Source organism: Periplaneta americana, chromosome 1 (assembly GCF_040183065.1).
Source record: "Periplaneta americana isolate PAMFEO1 chromosome 1, P.americana_PAMFEO1_priV1, whole genome shotgun sequence".
In the NCBI taxonomy this organism is placed as follows: Eukaryota; Metazoa; Arthropoda; class Insecta; order Blattodea; family Blattidae; genus Periplaneta; species Periplaneta americana.
Genome location: NC_091117.1, coordinates 125,741,006 through 125,763,058, shown reverse-complemented (window position 1 = coordinate 125,763,058; position 22,053 = coordinate 125,741,006). Strand labels below are relative to the sequence as shown.

At 36.9% G+C, this 22,053-nt stretch overlaps 1 protein-coding gene across 2 annotated transcripts in view; it reads right to left on the bottom strand.

The window, feature by feature from the left end:
* LOC138700510 (forkhead box protein B1-like) overlaps positions 1-21,755 on the bottom strand; it is a 394,224-nt gene extending 372,469 nt beyond the window's left edge. For both annotated transcript variants that reach the window (XM_069827116.1, XM_069827119.1), the window contains exon 1: positions 19,876-21,755. In XM_069827116.1, coding sequence (XP_069683217.1) covers positions 19,883-20,893 — 1,011 coding nt within the window. In that variant the 5' untranslated portion in view covers positions 20,894-21,755 and the 3' untranslated portion in view covers positions 19,876-19,882. The remainder of the gene's footprint in view (positions 1-19,875) is intronic.
* Positions 21,756-22,053: the final 298 nt, after the last annotated feature.

The following is a 22,053-nucleotide window of genomic DNA, read 5'->3' as shown; positions in this document are numbered from 1 at the left end:
CTGGCCTCAACTCTTCCCTCGTTCACCATTCCTTCCAGTGCATCCTTCAGTAGGCAGTTTTTTCCCAGCCAGTGACCCAACCAATTTCTTTTCTTCTTCCTGATCAGTTTCAGCATCATTCTTTCTTCACCCACTCTTTCCAACATAGCTTCATTTCTTATTCTGTTTGTCCATTTCACACGCTTCACTCTTCTCCGTATCCACATTTCAAATGCTTCTAGTTGCTTCTCTTTACTTCGTCGTAATGTCTATGTTTCTGTCACATACAATGTCACAATCCGCAGAAAGCACTTTACTGGTCTCTTTCTTAGTTCTTTTTCCAGAAGTCCACAGAAGATGCTCCTTTTTCTATTAAAAACTTTCTTTGCCATTGCTATCCTCCTTTTGATTTCCTGGCAGCAGCTCATGTTATTGCTTACAGTGCACCTCATATATTTGATAATACTTATTTTTTAAATTAGACTATTGCAATAACGATGCTATGATAATAATGTTGAATGAAGTTTTCATTATGAAAAATTACTCCATAAAATTCAGAATTTCTGTAAAAGTAAACTACAGACCGGGCAGTTTAAAAGTGTCGAAACATTGCTCGGCCGACCGGTGTCTCGAATCCCATGTAATCGCAAGTGTTCTCCAGGAACGCGCTGCGCTCTTCCTGGCTGCAGTCAGGAGTGAGTAAAATTTAATCGGAGTTAACTGTTGTGCTGTACAGTCGTGAGTGAGAATTCATTAGAGAGTACAATGGTGAAATTGTTGTGCAATGGTGAAATTTTCATTGCGTCGTATAATCTTGTTGAAGACGTAGGCCTATATTAGTATAGAAAGTTTTGTGGCATACTAATGCAAGTATTTAGGTGTAAATTCCTGCGGGCCTAGTTCCAACACGAAAAGCAACATTAAAGTTGGTGGATACATTGCTTGTCTTGCGGATATTGAAATTCCTGTCTACTCTGCTAGACGCCTCAAAGATTTTCTGGGACTAAGTTCCAAAACAATTTGTATTCCATCAAATTTTCTTCTGTAAGCACATGCCGTCTTCGTTTTCTTTTCTGGTCAGTCACAGAACCTGTTCTTATTAAATTTATCCACTACCGGTAACTTTAATATTGCATTTCGTGTTGAAACTGGGCTGCGGAAAATTTACGTTTAAATGCTTGTCTTGTTTCCTATTTTCTGTACTTGATGTAGGCCTACGTCTCCAAGATTATAAATTCCTTTACAGTTTCTCAGTCATATGATTTATCATTTGTTGCAAATTAGTATTTGCTCATACATCTTACTACAGAAAATATATGAACGTTTTCGCCTATACACCATCATCAGATATTCAAATATTATAACGACATCTAAAAAGGTAAGTCCAATATAGTATTCACTGTGATAGACATATATCGTTGTAACATTTGAATACCTATATTTTCTTTAGTAAGATGTATTAGCAAATATTAATTTGCAACAAATGATAAATCATATGATGAGAAACTTTAAATAAATTTATAATCTTGAACTGATTTATCTGAAAAATCAAAATGAATTGTAAAAAAAACTACGTCTCCGAGATGAATATACGATGACACAGTGAATATCTTTACTTTGCACAACACTACTGTACTCTCTAATGAAATCTCGCTCACGATTGCACAATACAACTGCTTTACTCCGATGAAATCTTACTCACGACTGAATGCAGGCGGGAAGAGCGCCGCTATTTCATGGAGGGGAATGCTAGCGATTGCATGAGGCTCGGGTCGCAGGGTGGTCGACCGAACAAAGTTTCGGCACCTTTAAACTGCTCGGTCAGTACTTATTATTATATGAGTATTGTAATATTCTATTTTAAACGTACTTGAATTCTGAAAGTCTACACAAAATTTAAGCTTTATAATATACTTTCTTTCTGAGATATGTGTACTAGGCCTTTATGAAAATTAATTTTTTAATATAATGGGCCTATGTAATAGTAAGTAAAACAATTTTATTCCAGAGCATAGTTTTGCTATTCTGTAACCCTATAGTTGCAGAACTAGTCTAGGGCTGCATAGTAAATGAAAACCTTGAGTATTTTAGATCATACATTTATTTTGTTTCGTTATTCTTACAGTTTCTACAGGTATAAGTGAAATGAATTCTTGTGCCGTGAGTAATGGGCGATGATAGAAATATGAGATGTGGCGAATGCATCTGAGTCATTCCAAATGTCTCACAAAAGTCATACTTGTATCTATACAAGATTAGCCGAGATTAGTTGGTTCTTTGGATGATGTGATTTGCAGCCCAATCATAGGCCAATCTCTCATGAAGTTTAGAAACTGATTGTCAGTCCAAGTTGAAATCTCCTATGAGTATAGTAGATAATATTTCTGATCCTTGTACCCTCGGCTACCCCACTTATTGCATCTCGCCGGTCTCGATGGTATATTAGTTCGAATTTCTTGGACATGTTTGAAATTTTCACTACTACTCTCACAAACTGGGTCTATTAACTCTCGTAAATGAAATTTTTATCACACTGATAGCGTTATCTGTAAGCTACAGAACAAGGTACTGCTCGCTTCCGTATCTCAAGTTACACTGACAATCCGTTCTAACTCCTACCGCCGCGCCTCACCGAAGTCGCTAAGAGGCTATTTTCGCCGCGCTCCCCTTGCCCTACACGCATCTGGTCCAATCGGTTTACATATTGTCTGTTCTCTACGAACTGTACATAAACCATAGCGTAGCTCTTATAGTTTCCATGTAATAATCGTTTCAAATTTTACACTTTTTAGAACATCTGAGACTCTATAGGCTAAGTAGACCTACTCCCTCACCCACGCTCGGGGAAGGATGTAGTTCTATGTCGAAACTATGCACCCCAAAGTTGTCTCACATCTTGAAATGTTCTTAAATTATGCTTTAAGCTTATAACGCTGTAAAAATTACTTCAAACTATGCGTAAAGCTTTTTGCACTTTAAATATCAGCAAATGTATTATGTTTTCTATGCGTTCACTTGCAAGTCCCTTTAATTCTGCTACTCATCATCCTCTCCTATTATCCTATAATTGTGAGTAATGAATTCACCTTGCTGATGACTCCGCCTCAGATTAGCAGAGTCCGGGAAAGACAAATAATGACAATAAGTGCATGCGTTGGCGACCAACAAGCCTTTACTCAGATCTGTGGCAGGTGTAAAAGTTAGCCTTGTACTGTAATTTATGTCTACAAATACATTTAGCATTACAGTATTAAGTACATGAATATAGCCACCACCATAGCTCCAGGGTAAGAAGGGAGATTCGTGACTAGAGGCTGCGCTCGGGCATGAGTTCGATTCCTCTTATACTGATTATTATTTATTTGGATCTTTTCCGAAGTTTTCATTTCGCCAAAATACCAGCTTGCCATCACCAATTCCACCACAGCGTCGTTAAAAACCAAGTAAAACAGGTGAGGTTGAGAGCATTTCTTGATCATCTATTTTTATTTTTCTAGCTAACTGTAATTTTGAATTGTAATTCTCGTAAATTATCGGAATTACAAACCTATATTCATTCACAGTGTTTTCTGCTATCTGCTCAGTTTCGATTTTCTCGTTAATGAACTTGAAGGTTTCTGAAAATCACAAGTGATATCTTCCAAGTATTTACAGTTCTGTAGAGGAAGAGGTACAAATATGGAATACCATTTTGTTTTTGTTTTTGTTTTTTCGTTTTGGAACCTACATGTTTTGAATACTGAACGTAAAGTATCGTCCTGTTTATTGCTGAATGTTCCTGTGAATGGTACACCTTAGAAGTTTGTAAAATGTTGTAAAATGTTTGAAAAAAAATATTTTCCTCAAAATCTAATAGGCCTATATTTCCTTTATAAAAATGGAGATATAAATATGGAATATTATTAACAAGTTATAAAATTATTAAAATTGCAAAGTCAAAATGGCCTCTATTAGGAAAAGCAAAGAAAGAGTATCATCATTAGAAGATGTTTTCCCAACCGTAATACTGAATCCAGATGAATCGTCTCTCATGTCTTTTCTCGAACTTGTTTTATGATTTCTTTAATTACTTTTTCATTCCACTGTTTTTTAAATTTGTTGGAAGGTTGGGTTTTCCTTCCTCCCATAGATGCCAAAAATAATAACGGAACAGAAAACCGTGGTATAAAGATGGAATTTTAATAATGTTATTATTTCATATTTGTGACACAGTAACGTTGTAAGTCGTAACCGCAAAAAATAGGCCTATCATAATTTAAAACGAAATAACGATCGTCTAGTTCAAAAGTGCGACAACTAAAAAAAAAACAAGTTTTGAGATATCTTCAATTGAAAGTTTCAAATAAATCACCTAGAAAGGAACAGATTTCTGGTTCATAACCACGACAATTAGAAATGGGTCAGTATTCAGGACGAGTTTATCACAATCTTCCAGTTCATTATTAATACATTTCGAAGTGTACTAATAATGAATTAGTAAAGTCCATAGTTATAATTATTTCTACAGCAGTTTGTTTAGTTTCTTTTTTCTTTTTGGTTGTAAATATGACTTATCTCAATATTGAATCGGAAAGAGCTTCGAAAGGGGCTTACAGTAGTATAAATAACTAAAAAATGGAAATTTTTTAGTTGTCGCACTTTTGAACTGGACGATCGATAAATTAAACATACATTGCTATAAATGTAGATTATTTCTCTCTCAGAAAATATATATCATTAATATTCTTAACATTCAGGAATAACAATGTATATTGAAGAAAAAAACTTACCGCCGAAATTTTCACTTTCCTCGAAAACGCAATAATGATAAACGTTTCAACAGTTCAGCTTCTGAATGCAAACTAACACATTCCCGCGAAAGAGAGTAGGGTAAACTCATCTAATTTCGTGACTCATGTAATTCCGTTATACTGAATATAATGAATATCACTGAATTATGTGTACATGACAAATTGTTGGTAGTTTGTTCAATGGATAGCAGCAGTAATCAGCTACCGTCTCAAGAAGTTTGGGCTTCTGGGAACAAGTGCACTGCTAACAGGAAGTCATTTCATAGTGCGCCCTAGCTAAGACGCTTGGTTTGAGTTGTCCTGGTGTCGTATCCTAAAATAAGTTTTTAAAAACAGGTATGTGCATAATTATACGTATGTATAAATATATATTTCTATAGAGATTGCTTTGAAGATTTAGAATGTGTACACAGTTGTCAGTTAACTTATATGATTTAGTCTACAAACCTTAAGTTGTCTGCACAATTTCTTAAGGATTTTAAGATTTGGCAGCCATTACTGTATCACGGAATTAAGTGAACAGCAAATGAAAACTCATTAAATGAACGTCACATGACCTGTACGACTAGTTATCACCTATATTAATTATTATATCTGCTTAATTTTAAAACAAATTTGAATATATAAATTTTTTATATTATTTATTTATAATTAGATAATTTATATTAAGTGATCGAATATTAACGCCAATTAAAATCAAAATTTTGCATATGATATACATATTTAATAATGACCATTTTCGCGTAGGGATCAGCACTCTGTTCTCTGATCCGCACGTGGGTTCGATTCTCGGAACTCTCAAGACATTTTTTTAGTTAGGAACTGGTCTCAAGCTTTATCTACCCATATTCTTAAAGATAACTGAGTATCTGACTCTCAGCAAATGGGTGGATCAATTATGATCTCTTTCTTGATTGGATGCGTCACTTTGTGAAGAATATCCCTCCAAGCAGACCTTTCCTTTTGTTGATGGACTCACTGTAGGTCCTGATGTGTTGGCTTTGGCCAGAGAAAACAAGATCGTCCTCTTTACCATGACCTCTCATAACAGCCATATTCCGTAACCATTAGGCGTCAGTGTTTATCGTCCCTTGAAGCAAGTTTAGAGAACTGAGTTGGAGAACTTTCATGTGACGAACTCCAATGTTACTCCAACACAATTTGACTTACAAAAGTTGTTCAATGTGGCATATGAGAAGGCAATGACACCAACAAATATCTGTTCAGAGTTTTCTAAAATGGGAGTTTATCCATTCAACCCATCTTCTTTGGCAGATGAAGCCCTTACAGCTAGCAAGTTAAAAGACAAGCCAACTCTTGGAAGGCAACAAACGCAGGGTGACCTTCCAGAAGAAAGAGTTCGCTCAGCTGTCTGTTTCATCACAACAAAATGATTCTGTTCAGTTGCATGTTTGAACACAAGAGAAACGACGTCAGGCTGTAAGAGATTTGCTGAAAACACCCACATATGATCCACCAAAGAAAAAGAGAACGGTTAACAGCAAAATAGATGTCAGAGCCAAGTGCCTTACGCTACCGATCAAATCTCCAGCTGATACTTCACCGCAGAAGTCTACAAAATCTTCTCAAGGAAAGCCATCCACATCACGAGCCAGCTCTAACGTTGAAAATTGGGTTTGTGGAATTTGTAACGGATCCTATAGTGCTGACGTCAAAAAACGAAATAGTGAAAATTGGATTGCTTGCTCATTCTGTGGGAAAACATATCATGAGAAGTGTCAAATTACAGAATCTGATGCTGATATTTTGTGTGTGATAGTTGTGCCACTTCTGAATGTTGATAGTGAGGATTCAAGTTGATCATATGAATAATCAACAAATTTAATTATGGTAATTATGTTCATGTTAATGTTCAAGGTCACAGTGTAAGATTATTCTGTCTTTATTTTATGTAAACTATTGTGTCACGAAATTAAGGTTACAGTGTCACGGAATTAAGTGAAATATCACGGAATTAAATGAAATTGAGTGATGATTTTAATTTTTTTTTCTCTCTAAGTAAATACAGCTATCAGTTATTACTTCACGGATTGTCATATTACGACGTTTGAACAAATGTTTACAGTAATAAACAATATTATTTCGTGTCTTCATATGGAAATAATAATAGGCCTAATAAAGTCTTATTATCACGGAATTAGATGAGTTTACCCTATCAGTGCTTAGTAATTTCGAAGGTTTCCGCTAGAATACAGCTCGTCTCAGGTCGTTATATCACGCTATTTCATATCTGTACTCCTGTTTCACATTTGTAACACTTCCTCTACTAATATTTATGATTCTCGTATTTTAGTTTAAGGTCATAGTCCTCGTCAAATTTCGCTAACATTTTATTCTATCTTTTCATCATCGACTTTCTTATATATGAACTTAAGATCCTCTAATAGATCACTAAGCGACATTTTCAAAGCTATTATAATTCTTTATCACTTTTCAGTACAGATTATCGAAATTTATGGTCTATAACATGAAAAGTAAAATTTTCACATAGATATTTCTGCTCTTTTCCGGGATCAACGTTTGTGTTGGTGAACGTTGAGAGTCCCTAGGAATTATTAAACAATATCTGACTTTCAACCTATTAAAATCGGCATTAATTAAATTAATTATTAAGTTAATTATTGTTTCATAATTCTTGAATTTTAAGCGAATTGCGCTGTCACATTTCTCTAATAATTCCTGTCTATAACTTAAAATATGTACTATGGGCTTCAGAAAAGACTACAGTCAAAATGGTTAGTATTATGCTAGATGAAAGGCGGTTGGAACCAATCTTTTGAAGAGAGTTGAACGTTCAAGCTCTGGGAGGTCTTTATGTGATTTGTGTTGAGCAAAGTGGCAGAGGGGGAGGATTCCCACGAACAAAGTCGGTCTTCCCCTTCAAGCAATCATTTCACTATCCTCATTCTCAGCGGTTTCTGAAGCTGCTGTGCTACATCTCGACCTAATAATGTGCGATAAAAATAAATTGCATGTTCTTCTAAATGCTTAATTTTAATATCTCTGTTGGGCCTATCAAGAAGACGCAATAAATGAATCCATATATTGTCAAAGTGCGGGAGGAATAGCATAACTTTAAAAAATGTGAAAGTTGATATTTGTTTCACATCTTCTACGAATACGCCCTATACTCCCCCCCCCTTCCTATATAGCCCCCTATTTTTTCAAAAATGTTATATTATCACAATACTGCAGAAATTTATTTACTAAGAATTTTTACATAAATATAGGCTATATTTCCAATATCCTTGAGTCTATAAAGTGTTTTTTTTCTACGATAGTGCGTAGAGTTGGATTTTACCCAATTTTTATCAGTGCCTAAAGAGAGCCTTTAAAGCATTAGTGCGTAAAAAATAAGTAATCACTTTAGGCTCTGCTATTTCTTTTACGCACCGCCAAAGAAAATATAATAATAATAATAATAATAATAATAATAATAATAATAATAATAATAATTCTTTATTTATACTGGCAGAGTTAAGGCCGTAGAGCCTTCTCTTACACTCTACCAGGTCACAAAGTATACAAGCAGTTAAAATTTATAAATATAAAATATAATATAATAAGTTAATAAAGAAGAACTAGTGGCTCATCAATAATATAGCATTAATGTGTATCATTCCTGACAAACACTCAAACCGTGGCATTAATTGCAATATTTCATATTTAATGGTAATACTATCATGAAACCTCCTTAAGATTTGTAGTTTTTAATAAGCAATACAGAGCTATACTCAGAAAATTACAAAACAGAGATTCAGAGCTGTAAATTCTTGATATAATCTTTATAAGTCTTGATGTATTTAATAACCAATATTGAGACGTTCTCAGAAAAGTACACAAAGAATATCGACTTATTGGCATTATGATGTCAGAGAATCTGAGCAATCTTGCAGGTCATGGCCTTCGTGTTATTTTAGAATGTGTTTTGTCTTCTTCTAAAAATCAATTAGTTCTCAAAACTGACGACAGATTATTTTTTGGAAAATAGGGAAATTATGTAGGAAAACTGACGTTTCACTCAAAACTACTATTTTTCTGCATATCCTTGGATTCCAAGCTTCAAAATGAGATTCATTCATTAAAATCCGTTCAGCCGTTTTCCCATAATTTCCATTATCAGTTCAAATTATATAACTTAGGTCTATATATAGAAAATATTTCACGTAGTACACTATTACCTGTTTATTTGAATAATAGATACTAAACACGAGAAAAAAATATTTTACTAGTAGGCCTATAGGAGAAATCACTGTGCCCAGACGGTGGCATACCGAAAACCATGTTATTTTGTATTAACCATAAAGAAAACGTATAAGTTTTTACTTTCGAAATAGATTATCGAAGCAAGATCCACTAGACTTGCAACCGAAAATGCATAAACTGATATCAATTCCTTTTATCTGTTATTAGAAGGTTTTAGCACAACAAAAGCTTCTGTCAATATTTGTTGATAACTTACGTGCCTAGTAAGGATTATAATTTTTCTAAACCCGAGATTTACTTATAATTGTATATTGGAGGGTATTGAGGAATACTGGTCAATCCAGTCATTTTAGACATCCATATCTATACCTTAAAGGCTGGTTCACAATAAACCGGGAACGGAAACGACAACGAGAACGAGAACGGAAATATTGTTAAAATAAGATTTAAATGTGAGCATTCACAATTAACTTCCACGTTCTCGTTCCCGGGTTCCGGCAAGCTTTTCGTTAATTGTGAATGCTCACATTTAAATACCTTTATTTTAACAATATTTCCATTCTCGTTATCGTTTCCGTTCCCGGTTTATTGTGAATTAGCCTTTACTTCTCTCTTTGTCACCAAGAATGTTGACGTAAAGGAATGCAATATAGGTCTACCTATTACAGTGTAAAGTTACATTTGGTAGCTATGGAGAACATTATTAGAAAGTTGTTGTAGTTTTGTATGACAACGTCGACGTTGATATCTTTTGCAATAGTGGCAGTTTCAGTTATTAAAATAAATTAAATTTCAAATCTGTTGCGAAGTCTTATGCTACTAGCATGTGTAACTAATACCTGATAACTGAATACAAGTAGCGCTCTAATTCTTTATCCATATTGAAAGACATTGTCAGAATAGAATTTGACTTAACGGTTGTCAAGTCCTGGGGAATAACTCTTGGCATCGATTCCAATAGATAATTTTCCTCGTGCCTGTTTCCATGATGATGGAGCCACTTACCAGCACCGAAACGCTGGATGAGTCTTTATTTAAGACATCGCCACATTTTCTGAAGTCCAGCTTACTGTAATTAGATATTGCTTGTTAAAAATATTATGATTGTAAGCTGTGTCTACTTCTCAAAGTAGGCCTAACTATTAATTTATTAATCCCATTTAATTCCTGAAGTGAAGTGGTGCAGTCTTAATTCAAAAATATAATTATAATTTTCAGTTACACATATTGCGTACTGACTTAGCAGGATGATAACTTTAAATGAGCCTACTTGATCCACCACGAAGAGCTTTCACTCACACCGACAAAAATTTGTCACAATATAGTGGTAATTAATTATAACTATTAGGGTATTGTTATTTATTATTATTATTATTATTATTATTATTATTATTATTATTATTATTATTATTCCCTTCAAATATAATTTGTTATATATCGAACCCACTTTAGGTTAGAGGAAATATGGGGACTGCAATCTTCTAAAACTAGCCTAGGCCTATTTCCCAAAAAAAAAAAAAAAACTGATTTACAGTAAATTTCGCATTGTTTGGAAGTCCCAATCTAATGTTATGGAAATCTTGACTTTATTCCGCAAACATTTATTTATTTATCTATCTATCTATCTATCTATCTATCTATCTATCTATCTATCTATCTATCTATCTATCTATCTATCTATCTATCTATCTATCTATCTATCTATCTATCTATCTATCTATCTATCTATCTATCTATCTATCTATCTATCTATCTATCTATCTATCTATCTATCTATCTATCTATCTATCTATCTATCTATCTATCTATCTATCTATCTATCTATCTATCTATCTATCTATCTATCTATCTATCTATCTATCTATCTATCTATCTATCTATCTATCTATCTATCTATCTATCTATCTATCTATCTATCTATCTATCTATCTATCTATCTATCTATCTATCTATCTATCTATCTATCTATCTATCTATCTATCTATCTATCTATCTATCTATCTATCTATCTATCTATCTATCTATCTATCTATCTATCTATCTATCTATCTATCTATCTATCTATCTATCTATCTATCTATCTATCTATCTATCTATCTATCTATCTATCTATCTATCTATCTATCTATCTATCTATCTATCTATCTATCTATCTATCTATCTATCTATCTATCTATCTATCTATCTATCTATCTATCTATATATCTGTCTGTCTGTCTGGCTGGCTGGCTATTCATTTATTTAAATGCCGTTGTTAGGCCTATATTTTAAACTTTCACTGATTTTACTTTGCAGTGAATTAACCTACTAGACCTACTTTTAATGTGGCAGCGGATAGCTCAGTAGATAGAGCAACTGGCTATGCACTGGGAGCGCCCGGTGGTGGTGGTGATGGTGGTGGTGGTGGTGGTGGTGGTGGTGGTGGTGGTGGTGGTGTTGGTGGTGGTGTGGTGGTGGTGGTGGTGGTGGTTTTCTCGTTGCCAAAACTTCAAAAAGACACGTGGTCCACTCAGACTCCTATCAAATCTTTAATGGGGGCGGTCGGAGCGTGGTGCCACACCACCTCATTCTAGTGCTGCGGTCATGAAAGTACGGAGCTTTACCTCCATGCCCCCATGCGCCTTCATGGCTTGTAAAGAAAGTACTTTACCTTTATTAGGCCTTTATAACTAGTGAAATTTAGTCTATAAGCTTGCTATTTGGGAAAAGGAAATTGTACCAGAACAATGGAAGGAGTCCATAAATAATCGTAGGCCTACCTATCTTTAAAAAGGGGGAAAAGACTTAACTTATTAACTTTCGAGGAATATCACTTTTATTGATGTCGTATAAAATTTTGCCCAGTATTATTTTGAGAAGATTAACTGCATATGTAGATGAAAATGAAATCATCAATGTGGTTTCAGGCGTAATAGATCGACTATTGATCAGATTTTTTGTATTCGACAGATACTGGAGAAAAATGGGAGTATAAGGGTACAGTAGCTACATCAGTTATTTATAGATTTCAAAAAAGCCATAGTAGGCCTACTCAATTAAGAGAGATGTTTTATATATGATAATATTCTTATTGAATTTGGTATTCCCAAGAAACTAGTTCGATTAATTAAAATGTGTCTCAGTGAAACATACAGCAGAGTCCGTATATCACAGTTTTGCCTGACGCTTTTCCAATTCACTGCGGGCTAAAGAAAGGAGATGCACTGTGGCCTTTACTTTTTTAATTTGCTGTAGAATATGTCATTAGGAACGTCCAGGAAAACAGAAAGGGTTTGAAATTGAACGGGTTACATCAGCTGCTTCTTTATGCGGATAACGTGAATATGTTTGGAGAAGATCCACAAAATATTACTGCAGGGGAAATACGGGAATTTTACTTGAAGCAAGTGAGGAGATAGGTTTGGAAGTAAACCCCGAAAAAAACAAAGTAGGCCTATATGATTATGTCTAGCGACCAGAACATAGTACGAAATGAAAATATAAAAACTGGAAATTTATCCTATGAAAAGGTGAAAAAATTCAAGTAGGCCTATCATGGAACAACAATAACAAATATAAATGACACTCGAGAGGAAATTAAATGTAGAATAAATAGGCCTATAGAAAATGTCTGTTAGGCCTATTATTCGGTTGAAAAGCTTCTGTCATTCATTCTGCTCTCAAACAATCTGAAAGTTAGAATGTATAAAACAGTTAGGCTATATTGCCTGTTGTTCTGTATGGTTGTGAAACTTGGACTTTCACTTTGAAGGAGGAACAGAGGTTAGGACTAAGAGTGTTCGAGAATAAGGTGCTTAGGAAAATATTTGGAGTTAAGAGGGATGAAGTTACAGGAGAATAAAGAATGTTACGTAAGAACTGCACGCATTATATTCTTTACCCGACTTAATTAGAAACATTAAATTCAGACGTTTGAGATGAGCAGATCAAGTAGCACGTAGGGGTGAATTCAGAAATGCATAGGACTAAATACAGAATGTTAGTTGGAAGACCTTAGAGAAAAAGACCTTTGAGGAGGCCGAGACGTAGATGGGATGATAATATTAAAATGGATTTGAGGGATGTGGGATATGATAGAAGGGACTGGATTAATCTTGCTCAGGATAGGAACCGGCGGCGGGCTTATTTGAGGGCGGCAATGAACCTCCGAGTTCCTTAAAAGCATTTGTAAGTAAGTATTATTATTATTATTATTATTATTATTATTATTATCATCATCATCATCATTATCATCATCATCATCATCATCATCATCATCATCATCATCAAAGTAATTTAAATGCTGTGTTTTCGTAGACATTCGTTTCTTTCCGTTCTTAACTTTACAGCTCGGAATAGGCCTTTGTCTGTTAAATCCATAGGCCTAGGCCTACTCAATATGATTTAAGGCTTTTACGTAGGCTACACAGTTATTTGAGGTAATTTTTTTTTAATTTCGTATCATGTAATTTATGTATAAACGCCCAACTTTTCTTCATCAAGGGAAAGGGAAAAGAAACCTAACTTTTGCATTCGTTACCGGGATCTATTCTTCAGAGCAGGACGATAATGAAATCGATATGTAACTTAGTTCCGAAACTATGGATATTTCTACACATAGCCTACTATAACAAGATGCAAGATCCCAAATATTAAGACCTGAAATTACACGAATACTTTGTGGGACTGGTATTTTAGAAGATTGCCCGTCAATGCAATTTACGTTTCAATTAGTCTCTGAGAATTCAAAAGTACTTCGTTGTGACTGTCAAAACGTTATTGTGACATTCTTGATAGACCTGCAAGCTGCAATTTGTAGACTGCGTGATCACAGCGATACAATTGTCTTAAATGAGACAGAAATGGATGTAATCGGCTGGCCGTTTTTATTGAATTAACAGTCTGTAGTAATTGAAGCGATTTGTTCGCATTCTTGCGGTTGCTGAGTGGTGTAAAGAAACTTCTCTTACAATACCAGTAAATACAACCGAACTGGAAGAGTAGATCAGTGGCGGACAGTTGCTTACAAACGTTACAATTTCAATAGTTCGAACACAATTACGCTGGCTTAAAACTTAATAGTTACCTACGTTATAGGCTAGGCCTATAGCCTATAGACTAAGTAAGCCTATTTGGATACAAATATTTCAATAGACAGTAATTATTTTTTTGTTGTTGGGGCTAAGAGGGATGAAGTTACAGGAGAATGGAGAAAGTTACACAACGCAGAACTGCACTCATTGTATTCTTCACCTCACATAATTAGGAACATTAAATCCAGACGTTTGAGATGGGCAGCGCATGTGGCACGTATGGGCGAATCCAGAAATGCTTATAGAGTGTTAGTTGGGAGGCCGAAGGGAAAAGACCTTTAGGAGCCCGGGACGTAGATGGGAGGATAATATTAAAATGGATTTGAGGGAGTTGGGATATGATGATAGAGACTGGATTACTCTTGCACAGAATTGGGACCGATGGCGGGCTTATGTGAGGGCGGCAATGAACCTGCGGGTTCCTTAAAAGCTATTTGTAATTGTCTAGTAGTTAGGCCTATCATTCTAGCCTTTGGTCTGATGTTCCCGGGTTCAAACCCGGCCGAGGACGGTGGATTTTAAAGGGCGATAAAATCTTAAAATCCTTAGAATGGATTCTTCACCGAGGGAAGCAAATCTGTGGTTACCGGCACCTGTCGTAAATTACAACTAAAAGAAGCCTGTCTCTGATAGTGGGCTCCAGGCAAAATTTTTCGACCGTTTTTCGTGCATTTTAAATTTCAATTAGTCTATTAATAATAACCACTGCAACTTCAACCATCATTGAATAAAATATTATTCCACTATTACTATACTACTACTACTACTACTACTACTACTACTACTACTACTACTACTACTACTACTACTACTACTACTAGGCCTGCTACTACTGCTGCTACTACTACTACTACTACTACTACGCCTACTACTACTACTATTACTACTAATACTACTGTTAGCCTACTATAACGAAAGAATAATAGGTTCTAATTATTTATATGATTTTAAGATTTTAAGCTTTCCCGATGGTTCGTTTGTGTTTCAACTAAGACTGCCAACTCATCCGTATTTCTCGGAATTCTTATTAGGCCTATGTAAATTAATTAGGCTTATTTCTAATCAATTACTTGCGATCTTTCATCTCTTCTACTTGTTTGTGTTTCTCCCGCATTATTTGCATGATGTAGAAAAATAATTACTGGCTGTTAGCTACTGTATCCTTTCTCTATTAAAAAGATTGTATTAAAATCTTTGTTGATATTATAAGTAATTGGCCTAACTGACTGATTATAGAATTGAATATACGCATACAACTACTGAAAAATAGAAACATTTTAGAATTTAGCCTAATGGATATGAATTTTAATTTATTCACAGATACTTATTAAGGCATTAATACTCGTACAATGTCTTCTTCACTTTGTGTAACTTAAGCTTAATTATTTTCATATTGTGTAGTCTTAATTAAAATGTAAAATTCTGTCAATCCTCTGAGTAAAATCAAATTTTGTCAATTTCTTCATTTCAGTTATTCTGTGAGAAATACCGGTAGTTAGCATCATTATTTTCAGTTGTCTAAAACACTTTCAATTAAATAGCACCAAGCAGGAGCAGTAGCCTATAAGTTTACTTCAGAATGGGCAGTTTAAATAGCATTACCCTACAATAAATTTCTAGTAGCTTAATGCCTAGGCTAATGTAGGGAATTTTAAGAGGACCAAACTGTATTGATTCTTGCACCTGCTATAGCCTAGCTCTAGTTAATTGAATATGCCTTTAATATTGTTATGTCTTACTTATACTTACTTAATTATGGCTTTTAAGGAACCCGGAGGTTCATTGCAGCCCTCACTTAAGCCCGCCATCGCATCGGTCCCTATCCTGAGCAAGATTAGTCCATTCTCTACAATCATATCTCACCTCCCTCAAATCCATTTTAATATTATCCTCCCATCTACGTATCGCCTCCCCAAAGGCCTTTTTCTCTCCAGCCTCCCAACTAACACTTTATATGCATTTTTGGATTCGCCCATACATGCTACATGTCCTACTCATCTCAAACATCTAGATTTAATGTCCCTAATTAGGCCTACGTTATGTAACTTTCTATATTCTCCTGTTATTTCATTCCTCTTAACCCAAATATTTTCCTCTGCACCTTATTCTCGAACACCCTTAGTCCTAACCTCTGTTTCTGTCTCAAAGTAAAAGTCCAAGTTTCACAACCATGCAGAACAGTCGGTGATATAACTGTTTTATAAATTCTAACTTTCAGCTGATAACATATTGTAGGTATGTCTATATTTAAAAAAAAATAGTTTTAATTGTGTTTTATGTCTAGCTGAATTTAGTTGGAAGCTAATTTAAAAATAAAGAATTAATCATAAATAATTTTCATTCAGGAAGTACCAATGCATATTGCAGAGAACGTTACATTCGCAACGGACGACATTTTCTATATGGGTTTCGAACCGGAGACCTTAGCTTCCAACCAGTAAAGTAGTTGTTTCTTAACCCGTTGCGTGTAACACAGTTTGAGCCTACATTTTGATACCCTAGGTCTGAATCAAATACCTGTATAACTACAGTAGGCCTAGATATCATTCACTAGTGTACAGTAGGCCCTAAGCGTAAACTAGAAAATGATCCTTGCGTCATGCTGAATACATGACAAAGAAATCCTGCTATTATGAATGTCTGATGTTGCTTTACAATTCTCACATATAGAGGACTGAATGGATTGGTAATTTGAACATTTAAAATTCAGCTATGTTTAGTTTATTGTTGCCTTTGAGCAGATATGCTAAACAACAGGGGACTTCGTATTAAACATCACTACATTTCTATTCTGAACATGAATAATATAGCCTAATTGTAGTAGAGGGTGGACACTCTAGCAAAGTTCATGTAGTATTATACTAAGTTTGATGTGAATCAGTAATAGCTTATATTTTATTTTGAGCTGTGTACTGAAAAATGTTACGAATACCGTACACAATTTACAGAATACCTCTGCAAGCTGCACCTCAAGTTACTCATTAACTTGCTCATCTGTTATAGTTTACCCTCATCATACATTGATTTTGGAATCAAATACCCGTCATTGAGTTCATTTAATTCATAATTACTTATTTTGTTCCATCTTGTAGGTATTAATATAGAGAGTCCTGTATAAATTAATTTGTCGTGACCGTGGCCGTTTTCCGTACTGTAGCCTATTATAAGTCAACCATCTTCGGCCTTTATAGGCCTAGATGAAATGCCAGGTGTAAAGTAGATGGCATAATTATTTTGATATCGTAGCCTACATATTTTAAACGTTTATAAATTGTTTTATTACAAAAGAGATAACTTATAAATTAATTAGAAGTAGGCTATCAACTTTACTAAGTTGTTCAAGCATGAGTATTGGGAAATCAGTAAAACTATATAGAAGCGATGATCACATATTATAATTAATTTACCTATATTACGTTACTTATATGAGGAATGGTTACAAACATTGCTACATGTAGTGGTGAGGGCCGTGGTCTAATTGAAGACCACTGTCATAATGCAAACAGTTAATGAAAAATTCTGTCTGGAATTCTACATAACTTACGCAATATTTCATGTTGTCATAACATTTCGAAATCTTGCAAATTTATTTTTTTAATTTAAGTAGGCCTACGTAGGTTATTCTACGACGCTGTATCAATATCATAGGTTATTTAGCGTGTGAATGAGATGGTGATAATGCCGGTGAAAGTCCAGCATCGAAAGTTACCCAGCATTTGCTCAAATTGGGTTAAGGGAAAACCCCGGAGAAAACCTCAACCAGGTAACTTGCCCCGACCAGGATTCGAACCCGGGCCACCTGGTTTCGCGGCCAGACGCTCTAACCGTTACTCCACAGGTGTGGACTGCAAATTTATTAAGCAGTTACTTAACGACACTACGTTCAACGCATGTTACGATTTCCTTAATCGCCACTCTCTTCTTTTTTCTATAAGTGTGGCAGGCTAAGACTCTTTTATTAATGTAAAATATCCATCTATATTTGTCCAGAAACATTTTGTAAATTGTCAGATTATTTAGCTCAAAAAATATAAGATTATTAAACAATCAGTGTCATTTTTAAATCGCTACAACTTTGCTAAAATATGATTTACTTAAAATAAAAAGCTTCTCGTTCATAAAATAATAGAGTTTATTGTGTAGCTAGAGTTTATTGTGAAATTCGAATATTTTCGAAAATTTAAGCGTTAACCATTAATAACTTCCGGAGTACTGACAGATTACGGGGCCCACGCTTATAACCATTTTGAGTTTCACATTATTCTACATTGAGTTCATAAAACATTGAATAGGGCCATTTCATGTCTGCAGAAACAAAAACATTATTGCGAGGAATAAATGTTCAATAAGAAAATTCAATAGCAAAAGAACAGCTTAAACAGCTTTAATTTGTTATATTTCGAAATAAGCTTATATTGCTAGAAGATATGGCAAAACTAATAAATGGCGTTAAATTATTATTATTATTTTTTTTTTGAATAATTAAGTTAGCGTTGTTGGATTGTTGTTAACAGATAGACACACTGTTCTCAGTCTACCTTTTAGATTGTAGACCTATAGCTACAATTTGCTACAGTAAATTCATTCAGGAAAGTGCATAGACTATTATAAGACAATGTAATTAAATCAGGTACAATATGTAAGCTTAGTGTAAGTTAGGTGATATTTCACATTTAACTACATGCATTAGCTCCCATATTACGAAGCGGGAATAGTCATCATCATTTATTTTATCTGCGAAGTAGGGGCCTATGAAATAGTCCGCGACGAAGTATGATATAGTTCGCGTCTCTAACATTTAACGTGTTTTCAAGGACTCCTAGTAAACATACTCGTTAAATTATTCCATGCTTGTACTTACATATCGATTGTGATACGGAGACTCCAATAATAACGTACAGTTAATTAAACTGTTACGGTAAGATTGTCACCATCATATCCATCTAAACTAGTCGCCCTGAGTGGCGCAGTTCGTATAGCGTTGGCCTTTTGTGCCCGAGGTTCCGGGTTCGATCTCGGCCCAGGTCGATGGCATTTAAGTATGGTTAAATGTGACATGCTTATGTCACTAGATTTAGTGGCATATAAAGAACTCCTGCGGGACAAAATTCCGGCACACCGGCGACGCTGATATAACCTCGGCAGTTGCGAGCGTCGTTAAATAAACTATAATTTATTTATTTCCATCTAACTTAAGCTCTACTTAGTCTATTAGTAAGAGAGCAAGGGTGTGAAAGTTATGCCTTATACTTAGCAGCTGATTGCTTTTTCTTTCAAGTTAAATATTTCATTACATTGATGCTCAAACTAACCTCAGAATATAATAGTCTACGAGTATAGTCTAAGTTATGTAAAATTAGCTATATAACTAGGCCTAGGCTAACCATTGTGTGATCATTACCTTCATCAGCTTTATTCTTAATGCGTTACAAGATGCATTTGCTCTATGCAAATTTGTTATGCCCTACGTCTCGTAGGTAGGCTACGTCAATTTTATTGGTTCATAGTCTCGAAACTGTTGAGATTGTCTGGAGATTTATATTGGTTGTACGTGAGATATTCCGTTATCTACACGCTTTTTTATTTTATCAAGTCTTCCGATTCTACCTCGGTGTGTCGCAATGTAGGCCTATGCAGCCTATAAAACTATGTGGTCGTCGTTAGTTTTATAGGCTTGACTAAGAAAGCACTATTGTAGAACTGCCACGACCGCAGATAACCGTAGCTTGTCAAATAGATGAAGAACAAAACTAAGGTTCAGACGTTGTTGTCGCTCTAACTTAGCTAAGGATGCCGAAGTGTCTTACCTTGCCGCTAGAGCTCTCCAGGAAGCTGCAAGCAGTCCGAAGACGAAGAGGACGCGGAGTTATCGACGACGTCCAGCATCGGCGTCTGGGGCGGCGGCGACGCCGAGTCTTCCAGTTCGATGACCCTCTGGGCGGGGGGCGCCGGCGGGCCCGGGAGCGCGAATTGCGGGGGGCACGGCGCCATCAGCGGATGGGGCTTCACAAGGCCCGGGAGCGCCTGGGGCTTATTGAACGGGGGGATGAGGAGGCCGGCCGTGGCCAGGGCGGCGGCGTAGATGGCGGCAGCCGCAGGGTGCACGATGTAGCCGCCCCCGGGACAGGCGGCGGGCAGCTGCTGCTGCAGGCAGACGGGCGGGTGGTGGTGGAAGTAGCCCGGGGACGCCGGCACGGGCACGCCGGGCGCGTAGGGCGGCGAGCAGAAGGACGCGGCGCCGCGCGCCAGCACGGGCTGGGGCACCACGGGGTGCTGCAGCGCCTGGAGGGCCGCCGCGGCGTCGGGCAGGCTGTCCACGCCGCCGTGCATGATGCTGTCGATGCTGAAGGACTTGCCGGGCGCGTGCAGGGACGACGCCGCAAACGGCTGCGACGAGGGCCCGTTCTTGAGCATCGGGCTGCTAGGAACATTGGTGGAAGCCTGCTGGATGGACGCCAGGCCCACCTCCAGCGCGTCTTTCTCGATCTTGGGCAGCTTGAACCGTTTCCGTCGCCGTAGGAAGCTGCCGTTCTCGAACATGTCCAGGGCGGCGGGGTGCAGCGCCCAGTAGGCGCCCTTGCCGGGGCGGTCGGGGCGCCGCGGGATCTTGATGAAGCAGTCGTTGAAGGAGAGGTTGTGGCGCAGAGAGTTCTGCCAGCGCTGCGTGTTGCGCCGGTAGTACGGGAAGCGCTCCGTGATGAAGCGGTAGATGTCCGACAGCGGAAGCATCTTCTCCGGCGAGCTCCAGATGGCCATCGCGGTCAGCGAGATGTACGAGTAGGGCGGCTTCTGGTCCCCGTACGACTCGCGGCTCGGCCGGGGCATCGTCGCGACGCCGAAGCGACGCCTACCGGGCTACTGTGACTAGAAGCTTCATAGCCTGTCTTACTGACACTGCGTACACATTTCCCACTCTAGATATTGCACCCGCACTCAGTTTCTCCTAATGATGGCCAGTTCATTCTTTTCCTGGTTTTCATCTACTAGTAGATTAATTATTAGACCTTGGCTTCGACAGTTCTCAGTCCCTCTATAATAGAGCCGTTATTTAGCAGTATTAGGTCTACCATTATTCCTTAATTGAAACTCCAAACTTTTCCAAATTATCATTCAGTGTTAGCTTTTCTATGTCATTTGTGGGAATTACGTTACTTATCAGTATAGAAATAGATAAATTGAACTGCCTAACGACTTTTTTAAACGGTGGTAGGAACATTTAATAAATTTATCTTTATTAACTAAAATATCATTCTGTACTTGGACAGGCAGTAGGCCTATACGTAATAGTCTTATTGATTGGAATCCGAGAGTCACATTACTGAACAGATATAGGCTATAGACCTATAGACCAACTAGTAGACTAATGTTTTAGGTTTCCAGTCCAGGTTTGTTACCCTGCAATAATTGTATCAGGCTGTCCTACCTCTATCTGCGGTCACTCTCACTTCGTCACTGAACACAGTTTAACGAGCAACATTTATGTTGCCTCACAGACATACAAATGTTACATTTTTATGTGTTGTCTGCTCAGAGGAATAATTCCCTGCTTTAAATGTTCACACTGAAAATATGATTGTGTCCCTGTCTGAGCAGTGTTTATGGTACGGATCTTATTTATTGGCACATCGCGCGGTCGGAGCCTCTGGTAGCACTCACTGCTTGGTTGGTTACTCGCTTCGCACTTACTTTATTATCTACTGGAAGGAAGCACCCGTGAGCGCCCCTCAGAGGGCGGAGTCCCGCTACTGTCACCGCCTCCTCGATCCGTGATTGGCCCGTTGCCGGTCGGCGCGCGACGGAGGGCGTTCAGTCCGGAGGCGGGTCGTAAACCCCGACCGTGTAGTAGGAGGAGCGTGCCACCATTTTGTTTTCTAAAATACCTGCTCTCAGTTTGTTTATATTTAACGTAATTTGGAAGATTATGGGTTAATTTTCAAGTCAGATTCGTTGCTTTATGACACATTCACCTCTTCGGAGCTATCTAT